General features: G+C 29.5%; 3 protein-coding genes across 4 annotated transcripts; all 3 read right to left on the bottom strand.

The window, feature by feature from the left end:
- Positions 1-552: 552 nt before the first annotated feature.
- On the bottom strand, positions 553-1,722 carry LOC111680260 (N(6)-adenine-specific methyltransferase METTL4). The gene has a single exon (XM_023441893.2). It carries the CDS (start codon positions 1,719-1,721, stop codon positions 630-632), a length of 1,092 nt encoding a protein of 363 aa, XP_023297661.2. The 5' UTR covers position 1,722; the 3' UTR covers positions 553-629.
- A 225-nt stretch (positions 1,723-1,947) lies between these two features.
- Positions 1,948-11,354, bottom strand: LOC111680273. Its single transcript, XM_046948853.1, has 2 exons — positions 11,262-11,354; positions 1,948-3,781 (listed from the first exon to the last, which is right to left on the bottom strand). Exon 2 carries the CDS (start codon positions 3,716-3,718, stop codon positions 1,949-1,951), a length of 1,770 nt encoding a protein of 589 aa, XP_046804809.1. The 5' UTR covers positions 3,719-3,781; positions 11,262-11,354; the 3' UTR covers position 1,948.
- On the bottom strand, positions 9,636-11,681 carry LOC124419431. Of its 2 annotated transcripts, none has more exons than XM_046948854.1 (2): positions 10,689-11,681; positions 9,636-10,628 (listed from the first exon to the last, which is right to left on the bottom strand). In XM_046948854.1, the coding sequence occupies exons 1-2, from the start codon at positions 11,437-11,439 to the stop codon at positions 9,694-9,696; spliced, it is 1,686 nt and encodes a 561-aa protein (XP_046804810.1). In that variant the 5' UTR covers positions 11,440-11,681; the 3' UTR covers positions 9,636-9,693. The 2 variants fall into 2 exon arrangements, with proteins under 2 accessions (XP_046804810.1, XP_046804811.1); XM_046948855.1 differs by having other exon boundaries at positions 10,428-10,640; positions 10,711-11,681.
- Between the last annotated feature and the right edge of the window lie 14,750 nt (positions 11,682-26,431).

Genomic DNA, 26,431 nt, shown 5'->3' with positions numbered 1-26,431 from the left:
CTATAGATTAGTTAGATTCTTCACGACTATAGGTTAGTTTATCGTCACGACTATATATTAGTCTATTGGCACGACTTTAGTTAGTCTATAGTCTCGTCTATATATTGTCTTTAGTCTTGTTTATAAATTTTCTGTAGTCTTAGCTAAATACTACATAAAATCTCGACTATAGACTTTAAATAGTCAAAAGTGTCGACTATAGACTGTCTATAATCTCGATTATATAATGTCTATAATCTCGACTATAGACTGTCTATAATATCGACTATAGGCTGTCTATAATCTCGACTATAAGCTGTCTATAATCTCGGCTATAGATTGTCTATAATCTCGACTATAGACTGTCAATAATCTCGTCTATAGACTGTCTATAATCTCGACTATAGACTGTCTCTATTCTCGACTATAGACTGTCTATATTCTCGACTACAGAGTCTTTAATCCCGTCTATAGACTGTCTATAATCTCGACTTCAGACTGTCTATATTCTCAACCATAGATAAGTCTATAATCAATAGTCACGACTATAGATTGATATAAAACGCAATTTAGTTTAAACAACAGATTGGTCAACTTTTTATTAAAAAAAAATATTTCTTAAAATATTTCCTGTACAAACACAACTTAAACTAATCTTCCTTAAAGATTCCTAGGCAATCTTCAGTCTCCTCATACAAACGTTGATCCATCAACTTTAACACCTCCAAACCAATTGAGGTAAATTGAGGCTGTAAATAACGGGCAAAAATTTCCAAACCTTTAAAATTCTTTCCATTACATAGAAAATTCTTTAGCCATTGTACCAAAGGTGGCTTATGAGAATGTATAATACTGGGTATACTTATAAGAAAATCTACTTTTGTGATATCCTGTAAATCCTTGACATTTCTTTCTTTATGACAAGTTATATACAACAATTCATAGGGTTGTTTGAAACCCTCCGCCTTAAGAGGACTTATTAATTCGCCTAGGGTATTAATCTTAAACCATTTAACAGTATGAACCAATTGTAAATTCCAACTGGGTAGAAAATCTTGTTCTAGAGCTTGACGATGTTGTGGTGAATTGGTGCACCATAATAGAACCAAAGAGTTGGTGTGTATCAGTTGGTCAATGGGCATTTTCTTAAGGGTATCATTGTCTAGCATTTGATAGGCTAAAGATTGTTTGACTTTTTTCAAACGTCTGATGTATTTATTTAGCCAGGGCATATCCATTATCAATAAATCATAACATTCCAGTTCTGGCAACAATTTATGTAGTTCCTCAATGTTGTAATTAAAGAATTTTGTTTTGGGCGGTATAATATAGTTTTGTTCATAGAATTTGGTTATTTGAAAGGAATTTGTTGCATTGGCACCACGAAATTGAGGGAATTCTTGCGATTCTTCCCATAAACGAGGCAGTTCCTCAAGATTATCTGTTGATTGTAAGAAATTTTCTTGTATTTCCTTAAGAAATGGCTGCAACAGTAGGGTCTCTTGTAGTGTTGTTTCATTTTCCGTTTCCGCTTTTCTTTTGCGATTAAGTTTTTTAATTTGTTTTGAATTTGGGGAGGTTTCCACAGTAACATTGTTTTGTTTTGGATGAAAGTGAAATAGTTGTGGTTTTAAGGCATACGATTTTAGTTTAGTGTCCGTGTGTTGTTGGTAAAGTTCTTTTATTAATTTGCAATGATTTAAAAATATACAAATCTTGTTATCGATGATAATATTTTGCATATTTAGTTTTGTTTCGTTCGTTGGTTGGAATTAAGAACAAAAAACTCATGTGTAGTGTTAAAGAGTTGTTTATGTTTAGTGTTGTAATTAAGATGGTTACTTGTTGTGCTACAGAAAAAAAGTAATCACTTTATACATTGAATGGCTTTTACAAAATCTTCACAATTTTAACATCAATTCGAAAACGATTAAAAATGTTTTTTTTTTTGCTTTTTAGCATAAAACTTTTATTTATTTTCTTTAACATTCTTAATTATAAAATCGACAATATCTTGTTTATTAAAATTATCACTTGCAAACGGTATATGTTTATTTTTATCCTTTTGTGGTATAAAATACATAATCGGATATAAAGTATTATCCAATTCCAATGGTATACAATTTAAGCGAGAATCAATTTTTAAAATTTTCACCGAATACTTTTCCATTTCATGGGCTATAACCTCTAGAACTTGTAAAAATTGTTCGGTATAATCTAAACCCGAATAATATATGGCCAATAGGAGATCTTTTTTAATAGAATTAATCGATAAATTTAAACTGTCCGCTATACAAGTTTTAACCAATTTGCCATCGTTTTTATGCGGCCAAGGTTCGGATATATATAGTTCTCCATTGGTTAAACTAAAGGCAAAATAGAAGAGTGAGGCAGCAGTTTTGAAATCCTTTAAAACAAATTTATTTCTATTTAGATCTATGCCGAATACTTTGGGTGTTGCTTCATGGCATAATTGTAAATTTTTGATGAAATCTTGTGGTTTCCAAGAGGGATTTATAACATCTATATCCTTAAAATCGGCTATAAAATATTCTCTAGGACTGGTTAGTTGTCGGGCAACTTGATAGATTCGATCGATCCATTTTAAATGATGGGCTAAACATATATCATTTTGAAAATCCATAAAAGCAATAATAATACAACGATTGCTTCTTTGAAAAGCTTCACGTTCAAATACTTTTAAATAATGTTGACAATTGTCCTTTAAATACTGTGGTAGTTTAAGGAAATCGAGTTTGAAATCCTCTGTTATATTTAGCGGCTGATAACGTGTTTTACATAATTCCAGCTGTTGTTGTTGCAAAAACAATTCAGGATCCTTAAGATACGACATTATACCATTTATTATGTTTTCCTGTGTATAAGAGCCCATTAAAGGATCTACAAACTTGGTTTTATCATTAGCGGGTATAAGTATTAAACTGGGATAGCTAGAGATTCCTAACTCAAATGGTATATAATTTTTGGCTGCATTTATATAAACCACCTCAATATGGTGTGGTTGTAATTGTTTAGCTATAGTTTCATAATTGGGTTCGTAGTTCAAGTCCAACTCCGTATAATCCTCCAAATTGACAACAAGTAAAACATGCTTCATATTATTGCTAACCAATTCCTTGTAGTTATCATAAACACATAATTTCACCAAACTACAATTATTACCTTCCGGCAGTGTTTGGGATCTGAAGAGATTACCTTTTAAAAGTTCTTCACATAAATTTGTTAGACTTTCCAAACTTTTCTCAGCACTTTCATGTTCATATACACGTTTTTCAGCATCTATGGCATAAATTGTGGAAGAAACCTTTTCCGGACTGCCTATACTGCAGAAAAAATCTATTGAATGCCATTTGGAATGCATTACCTCAATGTCGAGCATATCGCCGGCTAGAAATTCTATACGTTCGCCATATTTCAATGACAAGGCAAACAATTTATCCAAACATTTGGTATGATAGGCACATTTTTCACGGAAATGATTAAAAAATATGACCATAGGTTTTGTGATCTCCTGAATTGATGAGCGTTTTAATATTTTTATTTTATTTTGACAATTTTCATGTACATATTTTTCAAAATCTATAGGTTTTAATGGTGGCAGCAGACGTTTGGGTGATGGTCGATAGCGTGTTTTGGATGGTCTTCTTAAGTGAACATCACTGAATGAATCACCTTCGAGGGTAATTTCACCAAAATGATCTAAATCGTCTGTTTCCATAGCAGCACAGCAGCAGTTGAAAATACTCTAGTTGTTGTCTTTTTCTTTAATGATAGATAATGACTAAAATAGATAAATTAGTAATTTAGTTGTTTTATTTGGAAAATGTAAACATTAATGGCCCAGCTGATAACTGTCAAATTAGTTTGTGTGTTTTTGTTGTTGTTGTTATTACAAAAGAAAAAAAGTTTGATAAAAAAGCTTTTATGCAAAAATTGTTTGTGTGCCGTGAGAGAAGCTGGTGAGAGGGTCCTATGACGAAATTCATACACCGAGAAAATATTAATGTGTCTATCTATCTATCTATCTATCTATCTATCTATCTATCTATCTATCTATCTATCTATCTATCTATCTATCTATCTATCTATCTATCTATCTATCTATCTATCTATCTATCTATCTATCTATCTATCTATCTATCTATCTATCTATCTATCTATCTATCTATCTATCCAACATTCCATAGAAAATTATTTAAACTTTGTATTTTTAATAGAAAATTTTCCTATTCCAGTGGTATAAAAAAACAATTTAAAAAGTCGCATATATTTATTTTAATCTTTTATTTTATTTAAAATATCTTTTTCTAAATTCTGTACATTCAAAGTAATAAAATCCACAATTTCAGCTTTATTCAAGTTGTTATTTCTGAAACGTATACGTAGATGTTTATGTGTCTTTGGTATAAAGTATAAAATTGGATATTTCGTATCGTCCAGTTCCAAAGGTATATAATTAAGGCGTGCATTAATTTTTATAATTTTTAACGAAAACTTTTTCACATCGACGGCTACCTCTTCTAAAAGCTGTAAAAATTGTTCAGAACTTTCCATGTTCGAATGATAAATTGCCAAAAATATATTCTTTTTAATGGAGGAAATACATAAATTTAAACTATCTGCTATACAAGTTTTAACCAACTTGCCATCGTATATATTGGGCCAAGGTTGTGTAAAATATAAATCTCCGCTATATAAATCATAGACGAAGTAGAATAGGGAGGCAATTGTTTTAAAATTCTTCATCAGAAATTTATTTTTCTTAAGATCCACACCGATTATTGTGGGTTTTATATTTTCGCCGGAAGTATTTTGGATGAAATCTTGAGGTTTCCATTCTGGATTTATGACATCTATATCTTTGTAGTCAGCTATAAAATATTCTCTATGACAAGACAGATTCGAGGCTACTTGATAAATTTGATCAATCCATTTAAGATGTTGGGCCAAACATTTACCACTTGAAAAGTCCATAAATGATATTATAATATAGTGTTTAGATTTCAATGAATTTTTGCGCTCAAACACTTTCATATTGTAATGACAATTATACAATAAATATTGCGGCAAATCTTCTAAGTTCATATTAAAATCAGGTGTAATTAGCAAAGGTTTGTATCTACATATACGATCTTGATGCTGAAGAAAACTTTCTGAATCTTTTAGGTAAGACTTTACACAGTTAACTATATTTTCAACATTTTTGGGTCCCTTAAGAAAATCCACATATTTGCTTTTATCATTTTGAGGTATCAGCAATAGAGTGGGATAACCGAATATACCCCATTCAAAGGGTATATAATTCTTTTTACTATTTATATGAACAACATCGACATTATACGATTTTAATTGTTCTGCTACCTGTTCGTAATCGGGTTCATATTTAAGATTTATATCGGTGTAATCTTCTAAATTCACTATTAACACAATATGTTTTGGGGAATCCATTACCAATTCTTTGAAGTTATCATGTACATAAATTTTAACTAATTTTGCGTTATTTGATTCAGGAGGTATAGGTTCAGATAAAAAGAGGCGACCACTTAAGAGATTCTTACTTAAAGCTGTTAATTCTTCTAGTGTACTATGTACACTTAAAAAGTGATATATACGTTTCTGTTGATCAATGGCGTATATATAAGCAGATTCTCTTCGGGGATTTACTAGATTACAGAAAGTTTGTATAGGGTTCCAGTTTGAATTGATTATATCTATATCTAACATATCGGCTGCTATAATTTCAATTTGATCAGCATATTTTAAAGCCAACTGATAGAATGTATCCAAATATTTGGTGTGATATTCACATTTCTCTCGAAAATGATTGAAAAATATTATAATAGGTTTTGAAATCTTACGAAATGTTAAACGATTTAATATTTTCACTTTATTTTGACATTTTTCACGTATGTAATCCTCAAAGTTAATGGGTTTCAATGGAGGCTGAGAACGTTGGTAGTATTGATAATATGTTTTAGTAAAAGGTTTTTGAAAATAAACATCACTGTCGGAATCACTAAAGTATTCGGAGTCATCACTATTCAGGCAAACTTCACTAAAAAGATCCATGCCTTTTTTTAACTTTAAAAATGCAATTTAACCGGAATTAGGTTAAATATTCACTAATGTTTTTGCTTTGGTTTTTTCTTAGATTTATACTGTAAAATAAAAGTTTTGTCTGGTATATGGGGACTAACATGGGAAGAGAGAAAGTGGAAGGCTCAAGCTTTAATATGAAATTCATACACTGCAAAAGTATTAGTGCTTATTGTGAAATTCTTTAAATAGTAGCGGTCTAAGTGTCGGTGAACAGAATAAGTTCCGTTCTAATGCAGTTGTAGTTCCAGTTTATTTCTTGTTTAGTTTTATTTCAGTTCTAGTTTACTTCTAGTTCAGTTCTAGTTCTGTTCTAATTCAGTTCTAGTTCAGTTCTAGTTCAGTTCTAGTTCAGTTCTAGTTCAGTTCTAGTTCAGTTCTAGTTCAGTTCTAGTTCAGTTCTAGTTCAGTTCTAGTTCAGTTCTAGTTCAGTTCCAGTTCAGTTCTAGTTCTGTTCTAGTTCAGTTCTAATTCAGTTCTAGTTCAGTTCTAGTTCTGTTCTAGTTCAGTTCTAGTTCAGTTCTAGTTCAGTTCTAGTTCAGTTCTAGTTCAGTTCTAGTTCAGTTCTAGTTCAGTTCTAGTTCAGTTCTAGTTCAGTTCTAGTTCAGTTCTAGTTCAGTTCTAGTTCAGTTCTAGTTCAGTTCTAGTTCAGTTCTAGTTCAGTTCTAGTTCAGTTCTAGTTCAGTTCTAGTTCAGTTCTAGTTCAGTTCTAGTTCAGTTCTAGTTTAGTTCTAGTTCAGTTCTAGTTCAGTTCTAATTTAGTTTAAATTCGGTTGTAGTTCAGTAACTAAACTAAAAACTAGAACTGAACTTCAGTTCTAGTTTAGTTCTGGTTCAGTTCTAGTTCAGTTCTAGTTCAGTTCTAATTCAGTTCTAGTTCAATTCTAGTTCAGTTATAGTTCAGTTATAGTTCAGTTATAGTTCAGTTATAGTTCAGTTCTAGTTCAGTTATAGTTCAGTTATAGTTCAGTTCTAGTTCAGTTATAGTTCAGTTCTAGTTTAGTTCAGTTCTGATTCATATCTACCTCAGTTTTGATTCAGATCTAGCTCAGTTCTGATTCAGATCTAGCTCAGTTCTTATTCACTTTTAATTCAGTTCTAACTCGTTTCTAGATTAGTTCTATTTGAGTTCTGGTACAGTTCTAGTTCAGTTCTGATTCAGATCTAGCTCTGTTTTATTCAGTTTTAATTCAGTTCTAGCTCGTTTCTAGATTAGTTCTAGTTCAGCTCTAGTTCAGTTCTAGTTATCCCGTTTGTATTAATTAGAACATAATTAGATTACACATTTTTTTTTATTTTTTCTTAAAATATATTTATTTTGTACATTTTCTCAAACACTTATATTATACTCCTCCTCTAATTCTCCTTTACACAAACCATATCCAAAATAAAAAAGTGTAGCTGGATTTTTAAAATCTTTCATTTGAAATTTATTTTTATTTTGATCTATACCAAATACTCTTGGAACCATAGATTCTGGTGGTACATTTTTTTTAAAATCTTTAGATTTCCATTCAGTGTTTATAACACCTATATCCTTGTAATCAGCTATAAAATAATTGATTCCTTCTAGATTCATGGCCACTTGATAGACTTGATCTATCCATTTAAGATGATGCGTTAAACATTTATCATTTCTGAAATCCATAAATATCAAAATATTGCAATCATTTTGTATATTTTCCAATTCTGAACGTTGAAATACTTTTAAGCAATCACCACATTTTTCTTTCAGATACTGAGGTAGTTCTTTTATATCTAAATTAAAATCGGTGGTTATTTTTAAAGGATAATACCAATTTGTACTTCTCTCCTTTTCCTTAAGTTCCTCAAAAGCTTTACGATCTTCTATATACATTTTTACAGTATTGATTATATTTTCCTCTATGCTATCGCCTCCAGTGGGATGACATATGAAATTTGTTTTATCATCTTGTGGTATAAGTACCAGGGTAGTATAACAGGTAATGCCCAATTCATATGGTATATAATTCTGATCACCATTTATATAGACAACATCTACATTATAGGGTTTTAACTGTTCAGCTACCATTTCATAATTGGGTCCTTCATCAGGTTTAATTTCAGTATAATCTGTATGATTGACTATTAACAAAATATGTTTTGTGGAATTGGTAACCAATTCATGGTAATTATCATGAACACAGATTTTTACCAGACGGCTACTATCGGGCTCTGGTAAAGGTTGAGATTTAAAGAGTCGATCATTTAAAAGATCTTCACATAAATTCGTTAAGCTTTCCACACTTTGCTCATCGGCATAGTGTAGTTCATGTATACGTTTCTGTTGATCGATGGCAAAAATAAAGGCATTTACTTTTTCGGGACTGACATCACCGTAAAAGAAATCTAAAGCTATTCTTTTGAATTTTAATAAATCTATATCAAACATATCAGCTGCTATAAATTCAATGCGTTCTCCATATTTCAAAGCCAATTGATGTACTGTATCCAATATTTTGGTGTGGTAAGCGCATTTTTCACGAAAATGATTAAAAACTATTATAATGGGTTTCGAAATCTGTTGAAATGTTTTACGATTTAATATTTTTATTTTGTCTTCATAATTTTCTTTAACATATTTCTCAAAATCGATGGGTTTTAACACTATTCTTGGTGGAGTGGGAGGTCTTTCCGTATACGTTCCAGTCTCATATTCAGAATCCGAATTGTTGTGACTAAAATCAATTAAATCGTCTGTTTTTTCCATTGCGTTTAAATGCGTTAGTAGCCGGTATTTAAGTATGACTAATTTTGAATATTGGACTGATGGGGGGTTTTTATAGCAAGAGATTTTTGCAACAGAGAGAGGAGATAGAGAGTAAGAGAAATTGTTGATAAAGCTCTTTTATAAAATTAATTGCAAACACTGAGAAAAAAGTTAATTTTATTAAAAGTTTGAGAATAAATGAACTAACTAACAAAGTAACTAACTAACTAAAAAAATTTCGAAATTTTTGTATTTTCAATAGAAGATTTTCGAAATTTTGTATTTTCAATAGAAAATTTTCGAAATTTTGTATTTTCAATAGAAAATTTTCAAAATTTTGTATTTTCAATAGAAAATTTTCGAAATTTTGTATTTTCAATAGAAAATTTTCGAAATTTTGTATATTCAATAGAAAATTTTCGAAATTTTGTATTTTCAATAGAAAATTTTCGAAATTTTGTATTTTCAATAGAAAATTTTCGAAATTTTGTATTTTCAATAGAAAATTTTCGAAATTTTGTATTTTCAATAAAAAATTGTCGAAATTTTGTATTTTCAATAGAAAATTGTCGAAATTTTGTATTTTCAATAGAAAATTGTCGAAATTTTGTATTTTCAATAGAAAATTGTCGAAATTTTGTATTTTCAATATAAAATTTTCAAAATTTTTGTATTTTCAACAGAAAATTTTCGAAATTTTTGTATTTTCAATAGAAAATTTTCGAAATATTATATTTTTAATAGAAAATTTTCGAAGTTTTGTATTTTCAATAGAAAATTTTTGGACCATGTCCTGCCTCAATTCGAAAAAGTGCATCCCCTTAGCTTACAAACAGCTAGATCGCAAAATAATTTTTACACCATTTTTATTTATTATCTTTTTCTTCACTTTCTTTAACATTCGTTTTTATAAAATCAATTATTTCTAGGGAATTTCTACTTAAAGTACAACATATTTTACGCTTTTTAAATCTAGATATAAAATAAAATACCGGATATTGATCACTGCGATATTCCAAAGGTATATAATTTATCACAGCATTAATTTTTAATATCTTTACACCAGATTTCTTAACATTACGTGCGATATTTTCTAAGGCAAGTAATATTTTATCATTATCTTTATAGTTCAGGTTATAGACAAAAAGTCCTATATGTCTTTTACAATTTTTTACATATAACTTTAAATTATCGGCTGTACAGGTGGTCACTAAAGAATGGTTATGTTTTAGTTTTTCCGGCGTAAGTTGGGAGTAGTAGAGCTGTCCTTTGCATAAATCGTTTAAAAAGTAATATAATGTATCTAAATGTTGCCTGCAATCGTATTGGTATATATTTTGTTGAATATCAAAGGCATATATTTTGATTTCATCTGCAGATAAATCATACGAAAAGTTATCACATTCATAATCTTGTTTTATTATATCAAAATCTCTATAGTCTGCTATTGAAATTTCCACTTCAAATTTAAAGTTTTGTTGAAGTTCTTGGAGTTTTTCTAGATATTTGTTAAAATGAGAAGATTTTCTAAATTGTAAACTCACAAAAATAAGTAAAATATTTTTTCGTCTTAGTTGAAAATCATAAAAATATTCCCGGTTAAAAATTTTTATGTTTTTATCAAAATGTTCAGTTAAATACTTTTCCAAGTTATCGAAACTATCGCTTATGGGTTTATCTGTTTCATTATATTTTTCGATTCCATTAACCGAATTTTCGATCTGTTGTTTAAGCCATTTAATCACATATTCGTCCTTTCTGCAGCCGTAACCAAATTTGGTAAAAATATTTTTATTCTTTTCTGGAAAATACACTAAAGTTGGGTAAAGTATACAATTGAGTTCAAATGGTACATAATTACTCTCAGCTATAAGGTAACACACCTCTAGATTATAATCTTTAAGGGCTAAGGCCACTTTTTCATAATTTGTGTCATACGGATTACTGCCTCGCCTTTTACCCACTACCAGTAGTATATGTTTATTGGATTTTAAAACCAATTCTTCATAATTTTGATAAACACAGATTTTAACTAAATTTTTATCATTATCTAACGGCAAAGGTTCGGAAATACAAAGTTTACCACTTAAAAATTGTTCACAAAATTCCATTAGATATTCTAAAGATTTATTGCTATTATTATATTGATAAATTCTCTTGCTTTGATCTATGGCAAAAATATAGGGTGCCTGTCTTTCGGGGCTGGTGAATTTACAAATATAATCCAAGGATTTCCATTCTTTATGCATTATATCTATATCTAACATATCGGCTGCTAAAAATTCTATACAATTATCATATTTATTAGATAGTTGGCTTAATAAATGTAACCATTTAGCTAGATAGGCACATTTTTGTTGAAAGTGATTAAACATTATCAATGTGGGTCGTTTTATCTGATGAAATGTAGATCGCTGCAATAATTTTATTTTACCTTTATAAGTATCTCGTAGATATTTTTCAAAATTTATTTCCATATGCGGTGGTTTGGGTGGTTCTCTGCCGAATATACTGCAGTAAAATTCCTCATCAACTGCCTCATCTAGAGCTTCGCTATCGCCGAGGATATTGTTAAAAATTTGTAATACTTTATCCATATTTTCGTTATCCATTATAGTGTTATCGTTGATAGTGTGTTTTACAATGTTTGCGCTACAATTACCTATTTGTTTATAAATCGTACAGGTGTTTTAAATCGATTATGATGTGCAGACTTTTTCTATAATTAATGTTATAAAGGGAATTTCACAAAATTATAATTTTGGAAAATCTAATGGCAGATATTAACAATAACATAAACTTAACTTTCTGTTAAAAGTTCTTAAAAAGCTTTGGGTAGATAAAAATGCACGAAAAAAGAGAGTGTATGAAAGAGAACTTTATAGAGAAATTAAAGAAAATATGAAACTAAAATCTATTAGAACTGAACTAGAAATAAACTAGAACTGAACTAGAACTAAACTAGAACTAAACTAGAACTGAACTAGAACTGAACTAGAACTGAACTAGAACTGAACTAGAACTGAACTAGAACTGAACTAGAACTGAACTAGAACTGAACTAGAACTGAACTAGAACTGAACTAGAACTGAACTAGAACTGAACTAGAACTGAACTAGAACTGAACTAGAACTGAACTAGAACTGAACTAAAAATGAACTAGAACTGAACTAGAATTAGAACTGAACTAAAACTGAACTAGAACTGTACTAGAACTGAACTTGAACTGAACTAGAACTGAACTAGAACTGAACTAGAACTGAACTAGAACTGAACTAAAACTGAACTAGAACTGAACTAGAACTGAACTAGAACTGAACTAGAACTGAACTAGAACTGAACTAGAACTGAACTAGAACTGAACTAGAACTGAACTAGAACTGAACTAGAACTGAACTAGAACTGAACTAGAACTGAACTAGAACTGAACTAGAACTGAACTAGAACTGAACTAGAACTGAACTAGAACTGAACTAGAACTGAACTAGAACTGAACTATAACTGAACTAGAACTGAACTATAATTAAACCAGAACTGAACTATAACTAAAATAAAACTGAACTAAAAACTTTTACTCAAAAACTAAAACAATCTATTTCAAATTATTTATAAAAATTTCATTTTTATTAAGCATTCTCCACATTAATTTTAATAAATTCCAAAATTTTATCTCTATTCAAATAACTGCCTTCCATAATTTTAGTATCCTTTTTATTTTGTAAAGGTATAAAATAAGAAGCCGGATAATTATCTTGTTTATACTCCAAGTCCACATAGTTCAAGTCAACATTTAACTTTACCACTTCCACATTTAAAGTATTTAGCTTCTGAGCTATATCTAGCAATAGAATTAAAAGTTCTTCCGCTTTTTCGTCACAGCCGGAATAAAATGTTATAAAAATGTGTTTCTTTAAATGTTTAAGGAAAAAATTAAAATAGTTGGCCGACCAATCTTTAATCAATTCTTTTTCAATGTTTCTGGAATAATCTTGGGAATAGTAGAAATCTCCATATTCCAAACTATCGGCGAAATAGAATAATGAAGCTGGGGAATTGTAGTTGTTAAATTCAAAGGTATGTTTTAAACGATCGAAACCATGTATTTTGGGTTTTCCTTGGGCGGCAAGGATTAAATCTTTGAATTTCCATTTTGAGTTAATAATAGCGATTTCCTTAAAGTCAGCTATCATAAATTGAAAACCGTAAAGTATGGAGGCCACTTGATAGAGTTTATTGAACCAGCTTACGTGATGAGCTAAACATTTTCCCTGGAAATCCATAAATGCTATAATAATTATAACTGATGTTTGCTCTATTAGGTCGCGATTTAACATTTTAATGGTATTTTTATAATTTTTGTCTAAAAATTCTTCCAAATCTTGATTGTAGTCCACTAGGAAATCTTGGGTAATTTGTACAGCTTGAAATTTCATTTTATTTTTCTGCCGCTGCTGCAGGTTAGACAAGTAATCGGGTTGGTCCAATATATTTTTAAGAAATTCTATTATTTTCTCTTCTGTTCTCATATCTTCATAGTAGACGAAATTTTCTTTATCATTATGGGGTATAAATATTGTGGTGGGAAAGCTATAGGCATAATACTCAAACGGTATATAATTCTTTTCTGCCTGCATATAAACTATATCCAGATTATAATTTTTCAAGGCTAAAGCTACTTTATCATAATTACTTTCGTTGTCCTGTAGTTGATTCAGATTTATAATTAAAAATATATTTTTTGACGATTTACGAATCAATTCCTCATAATTGTGATGAACGCATATTTTAACCAAATTATTTTTATTATTTTCTGGCAAGGGCTGTGAGGGAAACAGTTTTCCTTCTAAGAGAATCTCACATAATTTCGCTAAAGTCCCCAATTCTTTGTAGACATCTAAAAGTTCATGTATACATTTCTTCTCATCTAAAGCATATACAGTGGGTGTTACATCTTCGGGTCTTACAAATATTGAAAAGTATTGCAGAGGATTTCTATCCGGAAATATTATATCCATATCAAATAAATCAGCTGCTATAAATTCTATACGATCACCATATTTAATTGACAATTCATACATTCTATCCAGCCATTTAGTGTGATAGGCACATTTTTCACGAAAATGATTAAACATAATTACAATAGGACGTTTTATGTGTGAAAATGTTTCACGATTTAAAATTTTTATTTTGTTGTTACATTTTTTCTCGATATATAACCCGAAATCTATATATGTCGGAGTTTTAAGGCGTAATTTAGGTTGTGGTACAGGTTTATAACGCCATTGTTTATAAACATAAATATCGTCATTATCACTATCGGCTTTTAATAATTGTTTAGACACTTTTTTAGTTATAGTTGCCATAACGTTAGTATTTAGATAATCAGCAATAACTAACATTTACTGACCAATTCTTAATAATTATTAATAGATTTATATAGACATAAGCTTTTCTAAGGCAAAACTTTACTACATGGTGAAAATGCTGAATATAACGATTTTTTTTATTATTTTTATCTATACTATTTCTTTCAGTGTTTTTTAAAAAGCTCTCACAAAAATTGTTTGTAAACAAATTTAGCGTTATAACACAGGCATGGACAACTAAAACTGTACTCTTTTCGACTAAACTGAAACTGGACTAGGCTATGGACTAGACTAAACTGTAGACTAGACTATAGACTAGACTATAGACCAGACTATAGACTAGACTATAGACTAGACTATAGACTGGACTATAGACTAGACTATAGACTAGACTATAGACTAGGCTATAGACTATAGACTATAAATATATATATATATATATATATATATATATATATAATATATATAATATATATATATATATATATATAATATATATATATATATATATATATAAATATATATAATATATATATATATATAATATATAATATATATATATATATAATATATATATATGTATATTATATATTTATATTATATATAATATATATATATTATATATATATATATATAATATATATATATATATATATATATATATATATATATATATATAATATATAATATATATATATATATACATATTATTGATATTAAATTCAACAAAAAATATATTTTTAATTATAAATTTAAGCCAATACCAGGACAACGAACCCAATTTTGAAAATGTAGCTTTAATCTTAAAGGACTACAATTTGGATATAGTTTATATGGATGCTGAAACGAACTAAGGAGTGAGATCGAAAAATTCTTAACACACGTTTTTCATTACATTTTTCAACCAAAGTATTATTTGATTTTTTTTTTGATCAAGTTACCTTTGAAAAACATGTCAGTTATTATGTGTAATGTCAATTATATTAATTTTTTTGTTAATCTGATTAAAATGAGTGACCAGAAAAAAGTGCGTACTAAAATTATTAAATATTTTCAACTAAACCCAACTTGGTCTTACAAAAAGTTGGCCAAGCATACAAAGGTCTGCCGTCAAACTGTTTCCAATGTTATTAAACAGTACCGGGAGAACTTGTCAGTTGATAGAAAACCTGGTTCAGGTAGAAGGAATGGTCCACATGATGTTTCTAAAGCCAAAAAAATAGAACGCATTTTCAAAAGAGCTCCCAACACATCCGGTAGGAAAGCAGCTCGGTTAGCTCAGTGCTCGGACTATTTGGTACGAAAATGGTCACTATGGTAAACAAGCCCTTGAGTGGTACAAGAACAATAATGTGGTATTTGTACCAAGAGAGGCAAATCCTCCAAACTGCCCGGAGCTAAGGCCAGTGGAGAGATATTGGGCTCTTGTTAAAAGAGAATTGAAGAGTACAAAAAAGGTGTCCAAAAGTGTTGTAGATTTTAAACGGAGATGGACTACATGTTCGAGCAAAGTGACAGAAAGCACTATAAAAACGTTAATGGAAGGTTTTCCGAAAAGGGTTCAAAATTTTATCACTAGTGATTAAAACTATAAAAATATTTTTTTTTTGTAAATTGTAATAATAATTTGAATCAAATAAAAAAAAATAAAGTTGTAAGTTTAGTGGTTTCTTTTTTATAAACATATATGTATGTTAAGAATTTTTCGATCTCACTCCTTATATACCTTTTGAGTATTGTGTTAATTCATATCCCAGTATAATATTTATACATTATGATGATAAAAAGAATTTTATATTTTATGAATATAGCAGATTAGAGGAAAATATCATAGACTTTCTGAAGGATTGTTTAGAAAAACCGGAATATTTGAAATCACTACAGGAATACCAAAATTCCAGAAGCTATAAGACCGCCAAAGTACCCGCAGATTTTTCATTAGATTTTAACGAATTGCCAGCATTTTTACACCAGCATTATGACAGCTATATAACGTTATTAAATCGTCGAACTCTAGGGCAAACCAAACAACTTGCTCTTATAGTATTTATGGATTTTCAAGGGAAATGTGCGGCTCAGCATGTAGAGTGGTTAAATAAACTGAAACCTGTTATTCGTAGCTGAAACCTGTTATTCGTTTATAATATTTATAGCAGACTTTAAAGAAATCAATGTCATAAATAACCACTGGTATACTGAAAATCTAAGAAAATCCGCCCAAGGAATACCTTAAATATATGCCTTTGATCGTCTCAAAAATATTTATAGATTTGGTAATTTCGATAAACCAACATCTCTATTCTATTTTACCGAAAGTTTAGTACATGGTGATTTTTACTATTCTGAAATCTATAAAAGTTATATGGATCGCGAATTACTTATTAAATATTGTTGTGCAAATTATTTGAAGATATTTTTGAAAATATCTAAAAAACATATATTTATAACATTTTACTCATCGGACAATGCAAATACCGATGAACTTGTCAATTTATTGCAAAGTATTGCCCAAGATGTTAAGGACTTAGAGATTGAGGTGGTCATGTTTGATGTTAAGTTTAATTATTTAAGTTTGGAATTTGTTCAACCCAACTATCCGGTGCATTATTTTATACCCAAACATAATAAAAGTGAGAGAAAACTTTATGTGGATAATAACTTAAGTGGGGATAAAATGTTGGAGTTTATTAAAATTAATATTAAGATAAATTGAGATTTTTGTAATTTATATCTTTTTTTAATATTTTACTGTAATTATTTTTAGTTTTTTTTTTTGTAAATAAATTGTAAAAATTTTATAAATGTTTTAAATTGTACCGTGCCTTCTGACAAGTTTTTTCTTTCAGTGCTTAAATTGTAAACAAATATTTTGCGAAATTTTTAAAATGCAATCAATAAAAACAATAAAAGTTTGCATGAGAATAAAGCTTTAAATGTATGCTCTCTTTACGTCATAATAAAGCTTTACATTTATGCTCTCTCAAAAAGCTCCCATTTATAATTTCACAATGTGTTTGAAAACATACATCTAGAGAAATTATTGCTACAAATTGTGATTAATTTTGCTACTACAATAATATATAGTTATTTATATGAAATCACTTTTTCTGTAAAAAAAGTTCTTTTAAAGAAGACTATTCTTCTATATAGAAAGTCTTCCTAAATGAGATACCCATATAGGTCTATAATCAAGACTAGTCTAAATTGGTCTGATATATAGTCAAGATAATAGTCTAGTCTATGGTCAAGATAATATTCTGATCTATATCTGTAGTCTGGTCTGTAGTCAAGACTATAGTCTAGTCAATAGTCAAGACTATAGGCTGATCTATAAAAAATACTATACATTGGTTTATAGTTGAGACTATATATTAGTTTATAGTCAAGACTATAAGTTAGTCTAGACTGTATACTTATCTAAAGTCAAGACTATAGTCTACTCTATAGTCATGATTTTAAACTAGTTTAAAGTCAATACTATAGACTGATCTATAGTTAAGACTATAGTCTGCATTATAATCAAGACTTTAGGCTGGTGTAGTGTCAATACTATAGTCTGGTCTATTGTAAATATTCTATACTGGTCCATAGTCAGTACTATATGCTAGTTCATAGACAAGACTATATATAGTCTGGTCTATTGTCAAGACTATAGGCTAGTCTATAGGCATGACTGGTATATAGTCAAAACTATAGACTATAGGTCTATAAACCTATAGTCTTCACTGTTCTATTGTAAAGATTATAGTCTGGTCTATAGTCAAGACTATAGTCTGGTCTATAGTCAAGACTATAGTCTGGTCTATAGTCAAGACTATAGTCTGGTCTATAGTCAAGACTATAGTCTGGTCTATAGTCAATACTATAGTCAAGATTATACTCTTGTCTAAAGTCAATATTATATACTTGTCTGTAGTCACAACTATAGTCTAGTACATAGTCAAGACTATATATATTCCGGGCTATAGTCAAGACTATAGGCAAGACTGATCTACAGTCTAGACTATTGACTGTTGTAAAGTCAAGACTACAGACTTTTCTATAGACAAGACTATAGACTATAGTCAAGACTATAGACTTGCCTATAGTCTAGACTATAGACTTGCCTATAGTCAAGACTATAAACTTGCCTATAGTCAAGACTAAAACTTGCCTATAGTCGAGACTATAGACTTGCCTATAGTCAAGACTATAGACTTGCCTATAGTCAAGACTATAGACTTGCCTATAGTCAAGACTATAGACTTGCCTATAGTCAAGACTATAAACTGGACTATAGTCAAGACTATAGACTTGCCTATAGTCAAGACTATAAACTGGACTATAGTCAAGACTATAGACATTTCTATAGTCAATACCATAGACTACTCTATAGTGAAGGATGTTTGGTTATCTATTGATTAAAAAAAATAAAAATGAATAAACCGTATACTTTATATTTTAATAACTTTATTTTTATTGTTGTAATTATTTTATTTAATAAATATGAACAATAATTTAATTGGAATTCTCTTCAACATTAATTTTAATAAAATTTAAAATTTTATCAAAATTTAAGTCATTATCTGCATAATGTAAACTATGACGTTTATTCAGCTTGGATATAAAATAAAATGCCGGATATTTCTTCTGAACATATTCCAAGTCCACATAGTTTAGTTCTATATCGAATTTCACCAGTTCAACATTTAGATCCTTAACTTCTTTGGCTAGTAATTCCAATAAATTTAGAATATTTTCTGCATGCTCATCGAGTGAAGAATAAAATGTTATAAATATATGTTTTTTCGTTGAATAAAGTAAACTATAAAACAGATCGGCAGTCCATGTTTTAACTAATGTTTCTTGGGTATCAGTAGGATAAACTTGTGAATAGTATAGGTCACCATGTTCAATGCTATCGGCAAAATAGTATAAAGATAAAATTGAATCAAAATTACCAAACTCATAGGTGTGATTTAAACGATCCAAGGCATATATTTTCGGTTTTCCCTGAGATGATTCTATAAGTTCCTCCATCTGCCATTTTGTATTAATCACATCTATATCCTCAAAGTCAGCTATGAAAAATTTAAATACACTTACTTCTGCCAATTGATAAAGTTTATTGAACCATTCTATATGCTGAGGATTACATTTGCCTTGAAAATTCATAAAAGCTATAAGTATTAATTTTTTCGATTTCTCGATTACTTCACGATCCAAAATTTCAAAGCAACCATCATATTTATCTTTTAGAAATTGTGGTAATTTTTTAAAGGGCAATCTAACATCTGCGGCTATCTGAACTGATTTACATTGTATTTTACTTTGTTGTTCCTGTTGCAGCGATTTCAAATATTGCGGCTGTTCGTGGACTTTTTTAAGAAATTCAAATTCATTTTGTAAATCATTATAGTAAACGAAATTATTTTTATCATCATGAGGTATATATAATATAGTGGGATAACTTTTAATCTGATATTCGAAAGGTATATAGTTTTTCTCGGCCTCCATTAAAATAATATCCAAATTGTAGTCTTTTAATTCTAAAGCTAAATTCTCATAATCAGTTTCCATTGTTTGATTTTTATGCTTGTGAATAATTAAAAATATATTTTTGGTGGAATTTAAAACCAAGTCTTCATAATTATCATGGACACATATTTTAATTAAATTATTTTCATTATTTTCTGGTATCGGCTGGGAAGGAAATAGTTTTCCAGTTAACAGATTTTCACATAATTCGTATATATCTTTCTCGCCTTGAATGCTATGTTCATGCACACGTTTCCTTTCATCTAAGGCATATACAAAAGGTGTTTGATTTTCGGGTCTAACCAATCGGGAACAAAAACTTAATGGATTTCTTTTCGTATATAATATATCGATATCCATAATATCGGCTGCTATAAAAACGATATCATCTTTATATTTCAAACTCATTTGATAGAAAATATCTAGCCATTTGGTATGAAAGGTACATTTTTGTTGAAAATGATTGAAAATTATTATAATTGGTTTCTTAATTTGATGAAATGTTTCACGTTTTAAAATTTGTATTTTATTATCACAATTTTCTTTTAAATACTTTTCGAAATCTATATATTCGGGTAGAATACGTTTTAACTTTGGTTTCGGTACAAATCTATTTTTTCGTGGTTTATTTTGATTTAATATTGTTGTGGTATTTTCCGATGTTTTGCACTCCATGCTGTTAGTTTTTGAACTGATTAAAATTTTAACATAATTATGGGTTTTTTAATATAAATGAGTCATTTATATATATATATGTACAATAGGCAGGTGGCAAGTGAAAAGTTTTGATAGAGTAAAAACACAGTTAAATGATGAAATGTTTTTACACTGAAAAGTTTTTTTTTTTTTTTAATTTTATTATATTTTTAGAATTTAAATAAAATATTGGAAAAATAGTATTTAAAAACAAAAGCATTGACTATGGACCACCCTATATCAGTCTATAGTCTTGACTATAGATCAGTCTGTAGTCTTGACTATAGATCAATCTGTAGTCTTGACTATAGATAAGTTTATAGTCATGACTATAGATCAGTCTATTGTCATGACTATAGATCAGTCTATTGTCTTGGCTATAGATCAGTCTATTGTCTTGTCTATAGATTAATTAGTCTATAGTCTTGACTATAGATCAGTCTATAGTCTTGACTATAGATCAGTCTATAGTCTTGACTATAGATAAGTCTATAGTCATGACTATAGATCAGTCTATAGTCTTGACTATAGATCAGTCAATAGTCTTGACTATAGATCAGTCTATAGTCTTGACTATAGATCAGTCTATAGTCTTGACTATAGATCAGTCTATAGTCTTGACTATAGATCAGTCTATAGTCTTGACTATAGATCAGTCTGTAGTCTTGACTATAGATCAGTCTATAGTCTTGACTATAGATCAGTCTATAGTCTTGATTATAGATAAGTCTATAGTCTTGACTATAGATCAGTCTATAATCTTGACTATAGATCATTCTATAGTCTTGACTATAGATCAGTCTATAGTCTTGACTATAGATCAGTCTATTGTCTTGACTATAGATTAGTCTATAGTCATGACTTGACCAAAGATCAGCCCATAATCTTGACTATAGATCAGCCTATAGTCTTGACTATACATCAGTCTATAGTCTTGACTATAATTCAGTCTATAGTATTGACTAAAGTTCAGTCTATAGTCTTGACTATAGATCAATCTAAAGTCTTGACTATAAAACAGTTTATAGTCTTGACTATAGATCAGTCTATTGTCTTGACTATAGATCAGTCTATAGTCTTGACTATAGATCAGTCTATAGTCTTGACTATAGATCAGTCTATAGTCTTGACTATAGATCAATCTAAAGTCTTGACTATAGAACAGTATATTGTCTTGACTATAGAACAGTATATTGTTTTTACTATAGAACAATAGACTGTCCAAAGTCTTGTCTAAAGATCAATCTATAGTCTCGATAAAAGATCAGTCTGTTGTCTTGGGTATAGATCAGTCTGTAGTCTTGACTATAGATCAATTTAATGTCTTGACTATAAATCAGTCTTGACTACAGATCAGTCTATAGTCTTGAATGTAGATCAGTCTAAAATATTGTCTAAAGATCAATCTATTCTCTATTGTTTACATATAGATTAGTCCAAAGTCTTGTCTAAAGATCAGTCCAAAGTCTTGAATAAAGATAAGTCTGTTGTCTTGGCTACAGATTAGTCTGTAGTCTTGACTATAGATCAGTCTAAAGACTTGTCTAAAGATTAATCTATAGCCCTGACAAAAGATCAGTCTATAGTCTTGACTACAGATCAGTCTTTATTCTTGACTATATATCAGTCTATAGTTTTGACTGTAGATCAGTCTAAAGTATTGTCTAAAGATCAATCTATAGTCTTGACAAAAGATTAGTCTATAGCCAAGACTAAAGATCAGTCTATAGTCTTGGCAATACATCAGTCTATAGTATTGACTATAGATCAGTCTATAGTTTTCACTATATTTCAGTCTATAATCTTGACTATAGATCAGTCTATAGTCAAGATCAGTCTATAGTCAGTATTGACTTTAATAGTCTTTATTTTAGATAATTATTTTTAAAATTATATATTAAAATCATATTTTTTGTAAAAAATGTATTTATTTATTATAAATAGTTTAAAAAAATACTTATATTAAATTATGAATTAATTTTCACATTATTTTTAATAAACTCTAATATTTTAACTTTATTTAAATCATCATCCATATATAGTCTGCTATCTCTTTTATTATGTTTGGATATAAAATAAAAAGCTGGATATTTCTTTTGAGCATATTCCAAATCTACATAGTTGTAATCAATATCAAATTTAGCCACTTCAACGTTTAAGTTCTTAACATCTTTAGCTATTAGATCCAATATATTTAACAAGTTTCTAGTAGTATTTTCATAACCCGAAGAGTAAAATGTTATAAAAATATGTTTTTGAGTTTTCTTAAGAAATATATTAAAATAATCGGCAGTCCATTGTTTAACTAATTCATCAATGTTTGATCTAGAGTATTTTTCATAATAATAAAGTTGTCTTCTTTCCACACTAACAGCAAAATAGAAAAATTTTCTTGCACAATTAAAATTACCAAATTCATACGAATGTTTGCGAAAATCAAAGGCATAGATTTTAGGTTTATTTTGAGCTGATTCGATTAAATCTTGAGGTTTCCATTTGCTGTTTATAACATCAATATCCTTAAAATCTGCTATGAAGAATTCATATATAAAAGATCTAGCAGCTATGGGATAGATTTCATTAAGCCATTGTATATGTTGCGCTAAACATTTCTTATCGGAAAAATCCATATATATAAGAAATTGATAACGATAATTGTTGGAATTTGATAAAATTTTTCGATCTAAAACTTTGAAAGTATCATCAAAGTTATCTTGTAAAAATTGTGACAATTCGTGAAAATCTATTTGAAAATCTTTAGATACTTTTATAGTTTTTGTGGAAAATCTATTTTTTAATTGCTCTTGTTTGAGTTCCAAAAACTCTGGATAATCAATAATGTTTTGTAAAAATTCTATAATATCTTCTTCTAGTAGAGCTCCTTCATAGTATATGAAATTCTTTTTATCGTTTTGTGGTATAAACATTAAGGTGGGATAGCATCCATCTATGTGATACTCAAAAGCTATATAATTCTTTTCAGCCTCCATATAAACGAAATCCAAATTATAGTTTTTTAGGGCTAAAGCTACTTTTTTGTAATCTAGTTCAGGTTCTTGTAGTTCATATTTTTGCAAATTTATTATTAGAAACACATTGTTGTTGGACTCCAATACCAGTTCTTTGTAATTGAGCTCAACTGCTATTTTTATGAGATCTGTTTTATAACTTTCGGTTAATGGCAAAGAGGGATAAAGTTTTCCATTTAATAGCTGTTCACACAAATCTTTTACAGTTATATCGCTGTCATCGGAGTATTTATATATTCTTTTCTTTTCATCCATGGCATAGATTAAAGTAGGCTGCTCTTCTACTTTTAATATTCTAGAGAGATAATTTAATTGATTTCTTCCTCGATATAAAATATCTATATCCATAATATCGGCAGCTATGAATTCGATAAGATCATTATATATTAATTTTAATTTCCACATTTCATTAAGGGATTTAGTGTGATGTACACATTTTTCTCGAAAATGATTAAAAAATATTATAATAGGACGTTTTATTCGATAGAATGTTTCACGATTTAAAATTTTTATTTTATTATGGCAATTTTCTTTTAAATAGAGTTCAAAATCTATATTTTGCGGTGGTATATAACGCACAGTCGCTTTGGGTTTATAATCGTTATAACATGCATTAGTTTCAATATAATTATTATATTTTTCACTGCCCGGTTCATCTTCAATATCTATTTTATTAAATATTTTTACTATATATTCAAAATTTTCACTCTTCATAATGTCAAGTAGCCCCGCTTAACCGATATCAACAGATGCAATTTTAAAACTGTCATGAACTTATGTTGTAAATGTGTGTTTTATTAAAACAACAAAAGAGCTTTTTACTTAATCTTTTTAAAATATATGATGAAATTTATTTTCATAAATATTACAGTGGCGGTTTACATATTCCTTACCAGGGATGTGTTTTTGAAATTGTAAACTACTACTACTCTTGCCGATATTAGTACTTTTTTTGATTTTGAAAGTACTCCACAGACTAGTCAATGAAGTTGTCCATAGACCAATTAGTAGATAAATCAAGAGACTAATCCATAGACTAAATAATGGACTAGTCAATTGCCTTGTTCACACACTAGTCAAAAGTCAAGTTTATACACTAGTCCATGGCATAATAGAAAAGGTTAATGCGATATAATAGTGTTTGCTTTCCGTCAAAAGTTGTTATTGTTTACATGTTAGAAATTTTATTTGTTTACTTTTTAATATGTCATTTTTGACAGTAAGCTTTTGTATTGTTGTAGTAATGCAGTCATATCTCTAGTTCTGCCATGAACTAGTCAATAAACTAATCAATAGATTAGTTCATGTATAAGACAATAGATTAGTCTATAGACTAACCAATATAGATTAATATAGACTATTTAATTAACTAGTTCATAGACTATATACTTTTACATAGATTATTCAATATAGAAGTCCACACACTAATGAAATTGTATATGAACTGATCTACTAGTCTATTGATCAGTTTATTGACTAGTCTATTAATAAATTTATTGATTTTTCCATTGTCCAATCTATGGACAAGTCTAGTTAGTCTATTATTTAGCCAATTGAATAGTTTTTGAACTAGACTATTGATTAGTCATTGGACTTCTCTATTACTTAGTTTATTTGTAGTTTGTGGACTAGTCTATAGGTAAGTCCATTGTCTAGTTCATGGACAAGACTTTTGAATAGTTTTTGAACTAAACTATTGACAAGTCTACTCCAACTACAAGTCCAGTCTGGTAGACCGGAGTTGTTGTGATCGATTCCTGACGCACTGGTTAAGAAGCGCACAACAGGTCTGATAGAGGCCTAGGTGTATTTCGATGGATTTGATGTATATATGTACATTCTCCTTTCAAACTAACTAACTACTAGTTTATTGGTTATAATATAGATTATTTCTAGATTAGTTCTTGAATTATCGAGCAACTGTTCTCTTGACCATTCTGTTCACTATTAACTAGTCAAGTCTATTGTATAGTTAATAGTTTATTGTATAATCTGTGGAATTGTCTACAGACTAGTATATGGATCTAGCCTACTGACTAGTCTAGGGATTCGTCTACTGTCTAGTCTATTATTTGATTATGAGGCAATAGAAAATTTTGAATCGATTTTAATAATTTTTAACAATGTTAATCTCAGGAAGAAGCATATTTTTAAGACCCAATTTTAATCCGTTGGTTCTGTATTTAGGCCCAAGCAAAGAAATTGAGCTACTTCAGTAGGGTTAGTTCATTGAGCTAAGTGAAGTAGGTTGGGCTGACAATTAAATATGTGGTGGGTATCAAAGGGGACCCTGACCACATGCTGGACATATATTAGGGAGGTCACGGTCCAGTAGGCGTTTAGCCTGTTGGGCCAGAAAAACTCTTGTTTTCCGTGGGAGGTTCTTATCTATTTCTGCTAAAGGCGGTGGGCGGCCGCCAAGAACGACATTCATGCGGCATTGATGGCCAGAAAGCGCGGTATTGATGGCGTCTCTATGAATGTCGTTCAAAGCATTTGTATACGAACTCTGATCCAAGGGATCCTGAACATATGCTCTCCTCGTAAACATTTTTCTGACACGCCTCGGGGGAGCATCCAACTGTGTTGGGATGACTCTTCCGGTGACATGACATTATATTCCTCGACTGAGAGGACATTCGTTTCCAGCATGCAGCCCGTTACAGTCCGTACGGCAGCATTTTGGAAACTTTGGATACGTCCAGTGTAGAAGTTGTGTATTTCATTCACTCGATCGCATAGCTTGGTTTTTGCAGCTTTTTGTCGGACATATCTAAATCGACTCAGAAAATTATTTTGAGCCGATTGGCTCAGAAGGTGGGTATAGGACAAATATTATTCTGCGTTACAATCCTCACTAAAATGGTGTAGGGTATGAAAAGTCAACGCGGTCTCATTGAAGGTAGAAATAAGTCTAGAATAATATCTCGAGCAAATCAGTGCAGTTATCTAAATGTGAATGAAGAAGTTTTTCCCAATAAAAAAATATTTATAAA

The sequence above is a fragment of the Lucilia cuprina genome, chromosome 4, assembly GCF_022045245.1.
Source record: "Lucilia cuprina isolate Lc7/37 chromosome 4, ASM2204524v1, whole genome shotgun sequence".
NCBI classification, from domain to species: Eukaryota; Metazoa; Arthropoda; class Insecta; order Diptera; family Calliphoridae; genus Lucilia; species Lucilia cuprina.
Note: the sequence above shows the minus strand (reverse complement) of the source record. Positions and strands in the feature narration are given on the sequence as shown.